Source organism: Astatotilapia calliptera, chromosome 5, assembly GCF_900246225.1.
Source record: "Astatotilapia calliptera chromosome 5, fAstCal1.2, whole genome shotgun sequence".
Lineage (NCBI taxonomy): Eukaryota > Metazoa > Chordata > Actinopteri > Cichliformes > Cichlidae > Astatotilapia > Astatotilapia calliptera.
The window spans coordinates 10,272,174-10,289,909 of record NC_039306.1 but is presented as its reverse complement, the minus strand read 5'-3'; the positions used below and the strand labels follow the sequence as shown (position 1 = coordinate 10,289,909).

Genomic DNA, 17,736 nt, shown 5'->3' with positions numbered 1-17,736 from the left:
GAGGAAATGTCCTGAGCCAGTTTTAATAATAAGCTGATAGCCATATGGTTTTGCAGCAAGTCCTAACCACCTCTAAAAGGCCCGATACGGACCTATCAAGAATTAAAAATCAGGTTGTCTACTCAGCCTTCTTGTGCAGATGGTTTAATCTTATTGTCTTCCAATGACTTTGAATATTCTGAGTGTAACGCAGGCCTGCAAGCACAGCAGGTGGTTGGCCCTTTGATCTCTGCTTGTTGATGCTAGTGGAATTTAAATCACAGGGTGACATCTAGCTCATGAAATCATAACATTAACAGCAAGTTTCTGCTTTGATCCTGTTGTCCTTTTGTATTAGGTTCATGACAGATTATGATAAATTGCAAGAGTGATAATTAGCAAACAACACTTTGCCGTGGCCATATGGTCATGTCTTGAGAGTGTGACTGTCCACAAGCACTATGTTTGTGAAATTTTGTGTGCATATGGTATACTCTACATGTATGTGCAATGGAAATGTTTTGTCTTACCAACTCTTTGACCTTTACAAAATCTGCCTGCAGGTACAAATAAGGTAACCTGAACCTGAATGACCTCTGTTTCAGCGTCCATTTACTTTTCCCTTTTAAATAGGAAAAAAAAAAAGTTTAAAAAAAAGTTAATATTAGTTAAAATTTACTAGTTACAGCAAATTGTGATTTGCATATAATAGTTACCAGTGAATAGACAAGAGATTCTAAGATGTAATGTCCATGTTTGTGATTCAGCCCGAGTTTTCTTATGGTAGGAAGAAGCAAGCACATAAATATGTTAGTTAACCTCTCTCTAACCTCAGAGATTACTCCGTGCAACTCTGCAGGTCTTTGTTCAATTTTGCTGTCACCATTAAAAAAAACATCAACCTATTAGTAAAATAATATCTCAGTTGTTTCTATAGCAACATTACACCGTGCCAATAATTTATTTACACAGCTCTTCTCTGTTTTTGGGTAAAATGTGTAAAACTAATGTCCCTTCTTCCCTATATGTACCTGTCACACAGAATGGCCCTGTTGAATATGAGCCCAACAGTCAGTAGTGTAAAAGGAGCCTCCGCTTACTTAAAAAAACAATAATAAAACTAACAGACTGGACTGTCTCGTCACTCTGTTAGTATTAAGTAGTTCAAATACATTACCCAAACTGTCCTCAAGTGTGCCAGTGTGATCTTGGAGGTATTAAAACTACAGGTTGACAGAGGTCAGAGTTCCTTTGTTCCAAATGTATTCATGGTCTTTTTTTGTTTCTTTTTCAAAATTCAGTTTCTTAGACAGCAACCAAAAAGTACATCATTTAGAATTAGATTAATAGCCAAGGATTCTTCTGTAAATTGATAAAAAGATAAAGGGATAATTAAGGCTTTGGATTGTATCATCGTTTTGTTTTTTTATGCGTGTCAGTGTCAAAAAGAACTGCAAAGCACACCAAGGACTGATGGGATTTTGACCGTTGTGCCACCTGCTGACCAGCAGAATTGAATCGTTGAAAAAGAAAAAAACAAAGCGTAGGCATAGTTGTTACATGCTTTCACTTTGTGTAGTTGAAATCTTGTCTCTGGTTGTCCTCCCTCTCCTCCATTACTCTGGTCAAAAATTCTCACTGAACATTTGCTAAATGTCACCTTGTCTTTTGTTTCTTTCAGCTCTCACCATCTGTCTTTCATGTCTTTGTAACATTTTTTTCTTCTTTTGTTTGTGTGTGTGTTCAGACTGCGTTGTGTATACCTCACTGTAAATTATTTTTACCTACACTCAATTTTTACCTACACTCTTTGACTCCCATCACCCTTTGGAACACAAACTTGGAGTTAGTAGGACCCTACACCACCGGGCAGAACATGTTCCCTCTAAGCCTGAAGGAAAAAAGAAGGAACACACACATGTAAAGGAAGCACTCAAAACGTGCGGCTATCCTAAATGGGCGTTCTTAAAGTCAGCAAAGAGGCACAGAAAAGAAGACCAGACACCAGCGAGGGAGGATAAGAAGGACAGACGCAACAACATTGTCATCCCCTATGTAGCCGGTGTATCAGAAAAACTCAGGAGAGTTTTCTCCAAGCATGACATCCCAGTGTATTTCAGACCCAGCAACACGCTCAGACAAAAACTGGTTCACCCGAAAGACAAAACGCCAAAACACAGACTTAACAATGTGATGTATGCGGTACAGTGCAGCAAGGAATGCTCAGACCTCTACATTGGAGAGATCAAACAGCCACTTCACAAGCGCATGGCACAACACAGAAGAGCCACCTCCACAGGACAAGACTCAGCAGTCCATCTGCATCTTAAGGATAAAGGACACTCTTTCTAGGATGCCAATGTTCACATTTTGGACAGAGAGGACAGATGGTTTGAAAGAGGAGTGAAAGAAGTCATCTATGTCCACTGTGAGCGACCATCTTTGAACAGAGGCGGTGGTTTACGACACCAACTCTCTGCCATCTATAATCCAGTTTTGAGATCCCTTCCCAGACGCCTTAACGCCCACTCACATCCTGGGCCATCTGATCTCAGGAATTCGCATGATAAGGTGGGGCCAGGTTTCACAATGAACTCACCCGAAACTCTGGCTGATTGGGACCCACACCCAGTTTCACACCTTGGCTCAGGCGATTAGAGGATCATCAGGGGGTCCTATTGTCCCTCTGTGGGGGGTTACTCCCACTAGGTATATATCTGGGACTCTCCACCATTTGACCTTAGAACTGAAGAAGCTTCTCGGATGAGAGGTGAAACGTCTTCAAGCAACTTAAAGAAGTCCAGACGCTTTTCTTTGCAAGCTCCTTTGACTACACTCACTGATTTACTTTCTTTTTTAAAATGTAATTTTCGTATTTGTTTTTTGTACTTTAGTTCAAGCACAGAACAAATCCAATATATTAGGAGTTTCAAGGGAATTTTTGTGCAAGGTTAGAAATCACTTACTCAACCGGGACCAGGCTGTGAACAAGTTTAGAGCACGTTTAGATGTAGAGAGCACGCTCAATAGAAGACACGCTTGTCAGTGCTACACTGACATAAAAGGTCAGATTAAGACGAAGAAATGTGGTTAACCAAGTCAGTATCGTGTTATTTAGAAATACCTGTGCGTCAGGGTTGCCTTCTTGATAATCTGAGCAGAAACTTTGAAAAATCTCTTATATTTGTGGTTTGTTTAGTGTGCATTACCTGTAGCAAGGCTTTGGATGTAAGCAATTTCAGGCTGACTGGCGATTCACTCTGCGGCCATCCTGCCTGTAGCCTTAGGCAGTGGGGTTGCAGTGGGGAGGGAGCGCAAACACCAGTCAGTCAATTACCAGTTAATAAACAGTGGAAGTTTTCTATTAGTGCTTGTTAGTGCGTGTAAAAGATTGTTGGTATGTGGAATTGGGGGAAGTCACTGTGACTATGGAATCCGAAAAAAATAGTACAGCCATATTTGCTTTCTCTGGGTGTAATATACAGCACCCAGCCCTCTCTGTGCATGCCATTTAAAGAGATAATATTTGTTATTTGATTTTCAGAAGGCCATGGTGCAGTGTATAGCGTTTCCAAATACTTTTTTGTCTCGTAAAAAAGGTCCAGAAATGTGTGGTCAGGAGTTTCTAGTAAGGCAATATATCATAATTGACTATAAAGCTCTCTTTCCAATAAAGCATATATAAGTGTAGCGGAGGCCAAACAATGCAACGCTGGCTGCAGCGTGTCTCATCTTCTTGTTGATAACATTATAGGACCCTAGTGAATATGATGCATGGACTTTTTTCGGGAAGCAATTGTCAAAAATCCCACGTGTAGTAAATCTCCCGCATATCTGAAAGCAGGTTTCACTGTGCTTACAGAGGAACATTGCTGTAAGGAAAAACAGTGCACCTGAGTAGCCTTGGGAAGTATAACAACATTAATTGGATTTGGAGAAGTCATCTTTTGCAAGGGAACACTGTTCTGACAGTCTGACAGCCAGAAGCATGAATCATTAAAGTGCCTCCCTGTCATATTAGACCACTACCAATCTCTACCACTGCATGCATTTGCAGTTGTTGTTGCACAGAGCCAAGAGCTGTACCAGCGTGTACACCAACTAGGCAAAATCTTCACAGTAAATAAAAGACAATAACAATAAATGGTCCCATCCATTCTTCCCTGTAGGATTGTAATTTAATTACACACGTTTCACATTTATTTTCAGAAGAACAACAAAGCTCCCGTGCTTACCATTGCCACCTGGAGCCAGCATCTGGGCTGGCGCCGTCTTGGGGTAATGGGTGGGGGACTTTGCAACTTGTTCTCTAACATGTGCCTTTCTTTTATTTTTGTATATGTCCCTCTTGATTGTATATATTTCTCCTGTTTGCTGTTTATTCCCGCTGTCTACTTTTTATATTTTATTTTGGCACAGCTGGCTCAGAGCACCCACAATTTCATTGTACATGTACGGTGACAATAAAGGGCTATTCTATCCTATTCTGTTCATTGGTAACCAGCAGCTGGGAGGCCGCGCTCTCATCACATCAACAAATCTTGCTTTAATTAGCTCACCTGCCCATTTCCTCCCTTTTCTTCCCCCGTGTTCCCTGAAGTCTTCCATCAACCCTCCCTCAGCTGGCTTACAGGCTCACCTTCCTCTCTCATCCTGCCTCCCGCGCAGGGGAATAGCGTTAGCTTTTCAACTTCACACCTACAGCTCTGCAGGCACACACACGCAGAATGTGCGATAAACGAGACTGACAATAGACTTTGAGAAGGCTTGGATCTTATTGATTTTTAAATGGGGCCTCACTGATACGGTATTAGCATTGGGATTGCCAGTGATATGGCCATTGCTGAAGGCTCACATTTCCTAGGTGCCTGTCAATATAATTTGCACATTCACAGGTAGAAGTGGTCTTACAGGCTCTGTTGTTATGCTCACCCGTGCTCTTTCCACTGGCTGCTTAAAGAACTTCAATAAGTGGACCAGTGGTTTACTGTATCGATCATAGTCACTGTCTGCACTTTAATGGGAGCCAGATCTATCCTTGGCTTGGTATCCTTGTGTATATCAGGCCTTGTGAGCTATTTCCACTCAAATTGTTCATGTAGCTGTTGAAGAGCTTCATTTCAAATTGATAATATAGAAAATATGACTCGCACTAATTATCACATGATTGTGTGGAATTAAATAATTGCCCTATGAGGAAAGAAGTGCTGTTTAAGATTTTAAGCATAATAAGGGGTCATTAGCAAATAGCTAATTGCTTATACAATATTCTAAAATGAGATTTCCTCTTTATACCCGCAATCATTTTTACAAGAGTAGGCGTCAAATTTTTCGAATGGTGGATAACTCATTAAGGAAGGAGCCTCTTCATTTACAAATGAGTTCTTTATCCGAATGATCCGAATGCACATTCCTGTTTTTGAATACTGCTCCCATTTGTGCTGCCAGATTGACTTTGCTAACTCAGAAAGTAATCTAGGTCTGGGAAGATTGGCCTGCAATGCTTACCGGTCTCAGGTGACTGATAAACTCCAACCACCATTGTGCTGCCAGCACCGTAAGCTATAGTGTTCCTGTCCCTCTGGTCCACCGTCACTCTCTTTCTCTTAACCACAGGGCTTCCATATGGATACCTATTATGGCTGCCACTTAATTACCTATCAAAAAACATTTCACAGCTCTTGACGGAGGGCTTGCAGAAGGGGAAAAGGGGTGGGGAGGCAGGGATAAAGAAGAAAAAAGCAGGGATAAAAAGAGCATGAACGATGCAAGAGAAATGGGAAATTGGGACTGAAAGATTGATAGAGAGGACCAGCCATGCATCTGTGGGGTGAATTTGAATAAATGGAGAGAGACACAGAGGGAGTGGAGAAATAGCCTCGCAGTGCAGATGAGGGGAGCCGTGAGCTATCCACTACCATTTTTTTGTTTAGTGTTTACAAACACACCCAACAAGAGAGAAAAGAGGGAGGGTCTTGGACAAGGGTGGCTATAAATTACCTGTGATTGATGCTTGCTGCCATAGAGGACGACAGTTAAAGACGCGCAGCTCTTATTGTTGACACTCTGTTCACTTTCACTCACCCTTCCCACCATTCTCAAAAGCAGCACCTTACCCACTGTCACCTCCCATCATCCCGACAACACACAATTAGCTGTTCTCTCTGTCACACAGTCCACCCTTAGCGGTCATACAGTAAAATGGTAATCATTTCCTATATGACAGACTGCAGGTTAGAGAAGCTGGGGGTTTGATCGGGTATAGACTCCACACTGCAAATGTCAATGTCTCATTTACAACCTGTCAAATAACTTTAGATTTATTTTACTTTTTTTAAAACTTATTAGCTCTTTTGTATTGATAATAAATACTTTGACAGGTACTTTGTCTTTCACATCAATGTGCATTCAAGTTTGACAAGTTAATATTGTAAAGTTAGCAGCTATACTAAATCCCAGGTGCTTTTTAAGGGAATAATCTTTGCAAAATTATTGCACGTGGAAATAATAAGGAGATTCACTTTTCTGCCTTTGCTCTCTATGTTTAAATTGTTATTTTTGTGTTTCAAAGTTTGCCAAACAAAATGTATAAAGTGCACTGAGCAAAAGAATTCATAGAGCGAATAAGTTGATAAGAAGGGAGCTGAGGGCACTAAAAGAAAAAAACTAAACTGAAAAGTAACAAATCCAATCATTTTTTATAAAGAAAGCTCAAACTAAACTAGAACCCCAATGGTTGCCTCCAACAATAGCTGGAACATCAAACATTGTTTTGGTGTTGTTCTTTTGATCTTGCCAATGGTAGCAGAATGCAAAGTAACATTTAACACCTGCTGGTTATATAATAATAGGACATTGGATGGAAAAAGCTGTGTTTTTCTGTGTCAGTGTTCTTAGAATTCAACTCAAGAGTATTTCAACAGCAAACGAGTAAAAAGAATATATACAGTTGTGGTCAAAAGTTTACATATACTCATCATGGGCATGGATATCATGGTAATTTTGGCCTTTTCAGGATGTCTTTCAAATGCTCTTTTTTAAAGGTTATAAAGTTGTACAGCAAAAACTTTTAGCAAATAAAAAAAGCAAGAATTGGATGAACAAGTTTGAAATTGTCTTGGCTTTTCTCTAATACGCACGGTGTCAAAAGTATACATATACCCCTACCAATATTTGGTTAAATGTCTCATAAAACCAGCTCGTCCAAATAATTTTTGGTAGCCATCAACAAGCTTCTTCCATAATCCTGGCTAGACATTTGACGACTCTTTTTGGCGGTGTTGGTAGAATTTATTTATTTGCTTTGTTTGGACAGCCCCAGCTTTTAAGCTACTTTTTTTTTTTTAATAGGGTTGAGGTCTGGGCTTTGGGCAAAACTTTCAAGAAGCATAATATTAGTCTGCTTTAACCATTCCAAAACCACTTTTGATGCCAGAAAGCCAGAAATTAATCAAGCATGATATTCAACCACAAAAACAATTTTTATTTTTTATTTTTTTAGGGGAAAGCTAGTAAATAACTGTAATTTGGCATTTTAATCAAACAGTAATGATTTGCTTTACTGATTTTTTTTTTTTTAATGAATTTTAAAATTCATGGATAACAATAACAATAATTATGTTTTAGCATTAAAAATATAATTTTGATTAAAAAGCTAGCACATACTGGTGGATTAACCAGAAACATAAAAAATGATTTAAGGCAGCTGTGGCGTAAAACTTGCATTGGGTGATGATGTAATATGAATGTATATATATATATATAACAAGGTTCTGTCAGTGTAAAAGGAAAAAAAATGTTAAGGTATGGAGCCGTGATAAATACATTATATAAGCAATATTCATTTTTGTCTCTTAAAGCTTGAAGCTGCTCTCCACAATCCTGTTCATTGTGCACTGTTGGGCTTCTCTGCAGCAAGTACATCCTTACCTCAAGGATACCTCTGGGTAAGTAACATCTTCCTTATACACGCATGCAGACATTACATTACAGGCATTTAAAGTAAAAAAACAAACTCTTCACTCTGAAAATGAAGAGATCTGATGGTGGTGATGAAACATTTAGTTCCTGAGAGGGGCGATCTCATCTGGAGCGCTTTAGGCTATAACCTTAAAAACCACATCTCCACCAAACTGGCCATCTATTGGAGATAGTGCTCTCAACTGCTATCATCATCAAAACAGCGGGTAGATTTTACAGGAAAGGTGGGACAAGTAAAGTTCTGGCAGCACACAGTGACCTTGACGCTTGAATATTGGCTTTCCTTTAATTTGTCACCTGTCTGTACAGGAGTGTATATAAGCACACAGACGCTGTTTAATGTCCATTGACTAAACTCAAGGGAGAAGAATGCCTGTTTTATTGGTACTGATTATTTAAGCTTTTCACACAATTACCATGACAATTTAAATGTCCTTCCTAAATTTTCCTCTCATTCATTAAAGAGCGAATAAAAAAATCTATCTCAAGGCTAAGAACAGGATATGCAACATTTTTCATTTTGCAAAATATCGCCTGAAAACTGTGAATTCATTCTGTAAAAAGGCTACCGTGGAGTAACTGCTGCAGAATGTTTCATGGCGAGCGAGGAAAATTGCAGAGCCTGACTATCGCATCGTGTCTCGGGACTTGTGGAAATTTAGCTGAATCTACAAAGACGGGGAGAATTTAAAATGATGCAGACAATCTATTATTGCTATTAATCTTCCAGTTTTAATTTTTTCTTCCCCTTCTTTTTGGAGAAGGGTGGTTAAATCAAGTACAGGCCCTCCAAGAGACAGACTATGGCTCAGTGTCTCAGGCTTAATTGCTTTTGTGTTGGTATTCTAAAGAAGACTGGATGCTCACTCAGATGAGGAGGAGATATGGTGCCATTACCATTTAGGGTCTTTTGATATCAGTGATTAAAGGAGAACAGGCTGATCTAACTTTCTACTTTTTTTTAGAGCAGAGTGGCCTAAAATAAGGTAAAATAAACATTTTAAGGGGGATTAATGTATTAAAAAAGCTGAAGTTGGTTCACACAGTTTTTGTGAGTACTTTTTTTAAATCATGAATTTGAATTAGGCATTCAGAGAAGATTGGTTTGATGCTTGTAATGATGCAGTGAGACGCGGTTTTGTACATGTAGATGGAAATGCTTTAGACTAGAAGAAACAGTTGTATTGATTAAATAGAAACCATCTGTTCTGTCAAATCAGAGTGAGAAGGACATCTGCAGACCTTCTTAGACGTCTGTAGGCGTAGTTTGTTAAATTTGCAGCTCTTCTAAAACTTCAGGAACTTCCCCAGGTCTCTAACTGCTGACCCACATTGTCTAAATGTTTTCTTTCAAAGTTCCAGTTTTACCGTGTCTGAATTGAAATCTTTTTCAGTTAACTAACTGCATTTTGCATGAGACCATCAAAGGTTTGCGGGCCGTTTCGTATTCTCGGTTATTTAGAAACATTTTCAGGTCATCGCCTCAGAGGTTTCATTTCTAAGTCAAATATTTAGGGACTAAATTCCAATTTTGGTGACGCTCAAGCTAAAAATGTAAGTTTCTTTTGCCTTACAGTAAAAGTTTTCTATGTGGTTTGTTCTTATTCTCCTGTGCTTGTTTTGGGTTCTTCTTCTGGGTTCTCCCACAGTTGAAAAGCAGGCCATGGTAATGTCTTGATGCATGCTCACTCATCCAGGTGACTGCAGAAGTCACTTGGATGAGTGACGAAACGTTTCTCCCACTGAAAACTCTACGTCCTGTTGAACAGAATCAACTATCTGGGGCGTGCTGTGTTAATGCTGCCTATTTTAAACCAGGACACTTGAATGACATATCAGATCTTAATGAGTGAAATGTCCAAGTTGAAAATCATGACTAATGTACTGATGCAATTTGCTGAAAGAAAATAAATAAATGATGTACAATGGCCACTGCAAATGAAACTCCAAATCACACCAACAATGAAAGTTAAAATTGTGCAAGTTTCCCATTCAGTTCTCTTGAGCATCATATAAGTGTGCTTCAAAAGAGAAAATGCTGGGGTTTACTCAGATGGAACATTGCTCGGTAAAAAACGGAAATGTATCTCTTGACGTATTTATAATTTTGTTTGGAAACAAAACTACTCTAAATTGTTTTTACTCTTATTGCTCTTCCATAAGTTCAAAATATCTCCCTGTGGAAACTAAAGGACTGAGAGTCCTTTGTGTTGAATGTTTTCTATAACAAAAATCCATTCAGGAGGTAATTTTTCTTTGTTATGAATTAAAGTCTCAGGAGTGAATTTCCTTTGCATTCTGCTTACGCAGTGGTGCACAGTACGCAAACCAACCTTGCAGACAGAACAAGCAGCTCCTGAGTAGTAAATACACTGGTCCTCTTTTTTCTATCACGGTGATTGTTCCATACAGTACGGTACCAAGTGTAACAAAAAGATGGTTTCCAATAAAGAAAAAGATAGCGAAGGCCTGAGGAACCAGGACGAATAATTAGTGGCTGAGTGTTCCGCCTCCAGTTGGTTCTACCTCCCTGGCAGGCTTGTCAAATAAGGGATGACACTAATCATGTTAAAGTGAGATGGGCTATGGGGATTTCTGCGTGCTTTGATCAGAGTAATGACATTGTGTCTAATCATACTGATACCCCAGTGTTTCCCTGTTTGCCTTCACCTTCCTTGTCCCACTTTCCCCAACTTCCTACTTCTCATTTTAGATAAAGGCCTAATGAATTCTGGTTTTGTGCGTTTTCTTTACGCACCTATTCAACAAGCTACCTTTCATAGCTCATGAGAAACTTAAAAATATAACAGCTTCAGAGGAAATTAACAATGTAGTGACCCATGGTTTGCATTCTGTGTGGTGAAAAGAATTTAGGAGAGGGTGCCATCATAACCACTCTCCCACACCTCCTCACGGTTTGCAGAATAATCTCATTAATGCTGGCAGAGAAAGTTTGTTTTTCTTTCTCCAAGGCAAAGATTCTTTCCAGGGCATAACTCCAAATGTATCTGTCCCTTTAAATAAGTCTTTGTGTGGACACCACAGATTCCCTGGATAGGTTAAACTAAGGCTGTTTGGGTTTTGGGAGGTACAAGTGGACGTGTGAATGTTAAATTGTGTAAGAGGCAGGATGAAGGGGTCTAGGCCTCTGGCTCTGTTTCCACAGTCCTTTGAAGTCATTTTTGGGCTCCTTCCTGCAAGATAAGTTCTCCCTATCGTCGCTTCACCCTGTGCAACAGAGCATTATTTGTTCTGGCTCCTTCTCAAGAGCTCGAAGGATTGCTCCTGTCCAGATTCTGCACACTGATACAAATCAAACAAATGATTGCATGCAAATAAGGGTGAGCATGGAGGAGAAGAGCTAAAGACTATATTTAGCTCCTGTCACATTCGCACGATGTGATTCATACAGGGAATAAATCCTCGCTGTCTCCCAGCAAGCTGCTGTGTGTGTTCTTTTCCAAGAACAGCATTGTGTTTTGTATGTACATCTACCTTGGCTTCTCACAGGAGTAATGAAATCATATTGAAAACTCAAAGTGACACTTTAATTGTTTAGGAATGAAAGCGATGTCATCTTAATTGGAATTGCATCAGCGATAGGTTGGAGGGTTCCTGCCCTTTTAGTTTTCTCAGCATTGGTTTTGACAGGCTTACTCACAGACCAATAAATGCGCAGTAAAAATGTGGTACACAGGATATCAAGCTTCTGTTGAGGCAGACTTTTAGCTACAGCTCAGGGTGTCAATCGCCTTGAGGAATTTGTCATGGGTGGTGATGCTTCTCCACCCATGACAAATTTATGGAGCATCAAGCAAAGTGGGCGACATCTACAGTCATTGATTGGTGAAAACTTTCTCCACATCGGGCCTCCACGAAACTGAGCTGTCAATAGCTCAGTTTGTAACCTTGTATATATCAGTGGGGTCAGTGTTGACATTGTGGAGGACTATAAATACCTTGGAGTACACATTGACAATAAACTGGACTGGGCTAAAAACACCACAGCACTTTACAGGAAGGGCCAGAGTCGTCTCTATTTTTTGAGGCGACTGAGGTCCTTCAACATCTGCCAGAAAATGCTGAGGATTTTCTATGAGTCTGTTGTGGCCAGTGCGATCCTCTATGCTGTTGCATGCTGGGGGAGCAGGCTGAGGGTCGCAGATGCCAACAGACTTATAAACTAATCCATAAGGCCAGCAATGTTGTGGGGATGGAGCTGGACTCCCTCAAGGTGGTGTCGGAGAGGCGGATGCTGTCCAAGATAAAGACAATGTTGGATAACACCTCCCACCCACTCCATGACATGCTGGTCAGTCACAGGAGCTCGTTCAGTGAGAGACTGAGATTACCGAAAAGCACCACTGAACGACACAGGAAATCATTCCTGCCTGTGGCCATCTCCCTGTACAATGCATCCACTATGTTGGTTTAAAATGGAGCACTGTAACAAAAAATAATTTCCCCCAGGGATCAATAAAGTATTCTGATTCTGATTCTGATATCTGAATATTAGAACTGAGAGCAGCGTCTCAGATGTTTAGTGTGACCTTGGACTTGTTAATATCAGATGTCAGTACATTTAATTGAAAATGATTTTTCTTTTCTCTTTGTAATGAACTGACTCCTGCAATAGATCAGTCACTTGATCTTGTAAAGTAACAAAAACCATCATGATTAAACAACTCAAAGCCTTTCAGAACCCTCTGTTCTTCACTGATGAAAAGATCGCACAAGTTTTAAGATTCGTTTGATGTTCTGGCGATGACATTGTGAATCCATTATATAATGGTATTTAATAGCCTAAAGAATATAAAAGGGAGTGAGTTTGGGCTACAAACAGAACGCTTTAACAGGATAATTGGTTCGATTTTTTTTTAGGTCTACATTGTTGTCAGGTAGATAATGTTTAATCATGATACTATCCTCTTGCCTTCAGTGAACATACACTGCAATTGTGATCTAAGAGAACTGCTCCGGTTGTGCTCCCTGCTACTGGTGTCCTTATTTCAGCAAAATAGCTTATTATCCGTGGCATTATGATTCAGTCCACTGGTACCGCTTAACATGAGGTCTCAACCTTTTTCACTCAAGGTTTTTTCCTTTCTACAGGTGGCTGGTGGAGCAGAAGGTTCCCAAGGACAGATAGAGATATTTTCCCTCAACAGACCCATCCCACGGGCTGTAAAAAGCCTGCAAGTAGATTCTCCAGTCCGATGTCTAGAATATGTCCCGCTACCTTCCCCGACTGACGAAGTGGAGTCAGGAGTTCATAAGACACCCTCGGCAATCGGCTCCAATATTTGTGTTGGATTAGATGATGGCCGGTGAGCGACACAAAATATAAGAGAGGTTTAATGTCAGAAAAGGCCAATTTTTAAAGCTATGCTTAGTGTAACAGAAAAAGCACAAATTCAAAGATAAGGGAGGAAATGGCTTTGGGTATACCTGACATCTTCTGTTTTAAAATAATCTGCTGTATTATTCTCTGTGATGGTCCCCTGGGATTTCTAGCAGTATAGATTTGCTTGTCAGTATTTCATCAAAGCAAGATATCAGAGATGAAACCTCAACACAGCATCAATACCGCTACTTTAGCTAAGATCACTGTTTCATTTTCAAATAATAAACCTTCTGATCCTCACTGTGTGAGATAGGGGATAGGTTTAATCTCAGTCCCCTGTCACAGTTACAGTGCATAAATTGTTGTTGTTGTTTTAGACAGAGAGAACTCCTATGTTTATAAATTTAGTTATTTTTATTAACGTTAGTGTTAGTCATTTGCATAGGAACTGATATGTCAGCAGTTTGTTTATGCTGACATATTCCTTTTCAGTGTAAGTGTCTATTCTAGGGCAAGGGGAAAAAAGATATAATAACAACTAATAAATAAAAAAAAAAAAACCACAATTTCAGCATTTTAGCACAGCTTGTCAGCTCCAATGTGACTTAACATTTTTTTTCTCAGTCAGAAAGAAACAAATGTGATGTGCATTTGTCATCCTGAAGAAGACAATAAGATGCAGCAAAGTTCAGATGGCATTTCAAACACAAGAAAGACGGAGTAGTCCCACATACTCAATGCTCCGTGCACTCTTAAATCAAACTGCATGAAAATGAGCCACTCTGTCATTTCAAATGATGCTCATTTATCACGTTGGCTTGTGCCGCTGTTGTTCTTACAGAGTGCTGGTCTATGGCAGTGTGGACACTGCAGCACAATGCTTACTGACCCTCCATAACCCAGAGGAGTGCCCTGTGCTCTGCCTGAAGCACTCCTCCCGCTTCCTGTTTGCAGGACTGCGGAACGGGACCATGATGGTTTATGGAAGAAATAACAGTGGTAAGGTGCTCCTGAAGCTGCTTTGCTCCATAGACTGATTGGCTATAGTTTAGTGTCTGTGAGGGGTGGCTATCTGTCTGTGAGTGTGTGTGTGTGTGTCTGTGTGCTAGTTAAGGAAGTTAAGGATGTATAATTGACACTGGGTGTAGTTTGCCCTTTGTAATGGGTATAAAATGATAAAGACATCAGAACATAAATGCATATCCGTTGGGCATCTTTCTTCGCCTTTAGACAATAATTCTGATAGCAAAAGAGCAAAATGGGACAGGCAAAAAAAAAAGAAAAGCATATTTATATTAAATAAATGCCAAAAATGCTGTTTTTTCTTTTTTTTTTAAAAAACATGTATATCCTGTAGAGATGGCAAATGAGGTTTTCTCCTTTATGAAATCAATGTGTGTTGTTTTTCCAAAACAGTCCCAATTACACAGGCAGAAAGCATTGTTTTTAACAACAAATTAAATTTAGATTACTTTGTTGGTTATTTACTCATGTGAGGTCATCCCATATTTCAGGTCTTTTTGTGCCTCTACAGATAGGCACCTGCATGGCACTGATGTCAACTCCTAATGAGACGTGACACCAAAATGGGCTAAAGAGTATTTTATGGTTGATTTCTAATGGGGATCGTTAATCAACAATAATATTTTTCCCAGCAGTGAAATAATTAGTACACATGGGTTTGCTGTTTTCTCTCATTAGGTATTTATAAAACATCTATTGTATTCAAATGTAAATTGTTTCATTAATTTGGTCTGCAAATTTGTGTGTGTGTGTGTGTTTAGATAAAATAATGTAAAAATAAAAATGATTTATTCTATGTAATATATATATGTCTCCTATGGCAATAATTTCAAATCTAGTCCTATATCTATATATAAAACACCCAGCACGCCCCTGCGGGCGGTTTATCCTTCAAGCTCGGGTCCTCTACCAGAGGCCTGGGAGCTTGAGGGTCCTGCGCAGTATCTTAGCTGTTCCCAGGACTGCGCTCTTCTGGACAGAGATCTCCGATGTTATTCCCGGGATCTGCTGGAGCCACTCGCCTAGCTTGGGAGTCACCGCACCTAGTGCTCCGATTACCACGGGGACCACCGTTACCTTCACCCTCCACATCCTCTCGAGCTCTTCTCTGAGCCCTTGGTATTTCTCCAGCTTCTCGTGTTCCTTCTTCCTGATATTGCTGTCATTCGGAACCGCTACATCGATCACTACGGCCGTCTTCTTCTGTTTGTCTACCACCACTATGTCCGGTTGGTTAGCCACCACCATTTTGTCCGTCTGTATCTGGAAGTCCCACAGGATCTTAGCTCGGTCATTCTCCACCACCCTTGGGGGCATCTCCCATTTTGACCTCGGGACTTCCAGGTTATACTCGGCACAGATGTTCCTGTACACTATGCCGGCCACTTGGTTATGGCGTTCCATGTATGCCTTGCCTGCTAGCATCTTGCACCCTGCTGTTATGTGCTGGATTGTCTCTGGGGCATCTTTACACAGCCTGCACCTGGGGTCTTGCCTGGTGTGATAGACCCCAGCCTCTATGGATCTTGTACTCAGAGCTTGTTCTTGTGCTGCCATGATTAGTGCCTCTGTGCTGTCTTTCAGTCCAGCTTTGTCCAGCCACTGGTAGGATTTCTGGATATCAGCCACCTCCTCTATCTGCCGGTGGTACATACCGTGCAGGGGCCTGTCCTTCCATGATGGTTCCTCGTCTCCCTCCTCTTTCTTGGGTTTCTGCTGCCTGAGGTATTCACTGAGCACTCGGTCAGTTGGGGCCATCTTCCCAATGTATTCTTGGATGTTCGTTGTCTCATCCTGGACTGTGGTGCTGACACTCACCAGTCCCCGGCCCCCTTCCTTCCGCTTAGCGTACAGCCTCAGGGTGCTGGACTTGGGGTGAAACCCTCCATGCATGGTAAGGAGCTTTCTTGTCTTTATGTCAGTGGCTTCTATCTCCTCCTTTGGCCAGCCTATTACCCCAGCAGGGTACCTGATCACGGGCAGGGCGTACGTGTTGATGGCCCGGATCTTGTTCTTACCATTCAGCTGACTCCTCAGGACTTGCCTGACCCTCTGCAGGTACTTGGTGGTTGCAGCCTTTCTAGCGGCCTCTTCATGGTTCCCATTTGCCTGCGGGATCCCCAGGTACTTGTAACTGTCCTCTATGTCTGCAATGTTGCCTTCTGGTAGTTCAATCCCCTCAGTTCTGACTACCTTCCCTCTCTTTGTTACCATCCGACTACACTTCTCCAGTCCGAACGACATTCCAATGTCATTGCTGTATAGCCTGGTAGTGTGGATCAGTGAATCGATGTCTCGTTCACTCTTGGCATACAGCTTGATGTCATCCATGTACAGGAGGTGGCTGACAACTGCTCCGTTCCGTAGTCGGTATCCGTAGCCAGTCTTGTTAATGATCTCACTGAGGGGGTTCAGGCCTATGCAGAACAGCAGTGGGGACAGAGCATCTCCTTGGTAGATCCCGCACTTGATGGTAACTTGTGCTATGGGCTTGGAGTTGGCCTCTAGTGTTGTACGCCACATCCCCATTGAGTTCCTGATGAAGGCTCTTAGGGTCCCATTGATCTTGTACAATTCTAGGCATTCCAGTATCCAGCTGTGGGGCATTGAGTCATAGGCCTTCTTGTAATCAATCCAGGCAGTGCACAGGTTGGTCAGTCTGGTCTTGCAGTCTCGGCTGATTGTTCTGTCTACCAGTAGCTGGTGTTTTGCACCTCTGGTATTCTTGCCAATTCCTTTCTGTGTCCCGCTCATGTATTGACCCATGTGCCTGTTCATCTTAGCCGATATGATGCCTGACAGGAGCTTCCATGTAGTACTGAGGCAGGTTATTGGTCGGTAGTTGGAGGGGACCGGTCCCTTCTTGGGGTCCTTGGGGATCAGGACCGTCCGGCCTTCAGTTAGCCATTCCGGGTGTCTCTCATTAACTAGCAGCTGGTTCATTTGTGCTGCCAGACGCTCGTGGAGTGCAGTCAGCTTCTTCAGCCAGTAGGCGTGAACCATGTCGGGCCCTGGTGCTGTCCAACTCTTCATACTGGAGACCCTTTCTTGGATATCTGCCACTGTGATGGTTACTGGACCCTGTTCAGGGAGGTCGCTGTGGTCTGCCCTCAGATCCACTAGCCACTGAGCATTGCCGTTATATATATATATATATATATATATATATATATATATATATATATATAGAGGACTAGATTTGAAATTATTGCCATAGAATCACTTTTCTCAGTATGCTACACTTCCCTTTCCCAGTGATTTTCACACCTGCTGAAAGTATGAAAATAACACTACACCATGTGGTAGATGGCATGCCATGTTTAGTCAGGCATTGCAAAGGCCAAGGGGGCTTAACACCATCTCAGCAGCGCTTTGCAGTCTTCACAGCCAGCAGGAGCACAATAGCTCTA

The 17,736-nt window shown here is 41.2% G+C and overlaps 1 protein-coding gene across 5 annotated transcripts in view; it reads left to right on the top strand.

Moving 5' to 3' along the window:
• Positions 1–17,736, top strand: part of arhgef10la (Rho guanine nucleotide exchange factor (GEF) 10-like a) — a 115,916-nt gene that overhangs the window by 83,899 nt on the left and 14,281 nt on the right. For all 5 annotated transcript variants that reach the window (XM_026167152.1, XM_026167150.1, XM_026167151.1 and 2 more), the window contains 3 exons: positions 7,839–7,925; positions 13,072–13,286; positions 14,145–14,302. In XM_026167152.1, coding sequence (XP_026022937.1) covers positions 7,839–7,925; positions 13,072–13,286; positions 14,145–14,302 — 460 coding nt within the window. The remainder of the gene's footprint in view (positions 1–7,838; positions 7,926–13,071; positions 13,287–14,144; positions 14,303–17,736) is intronic.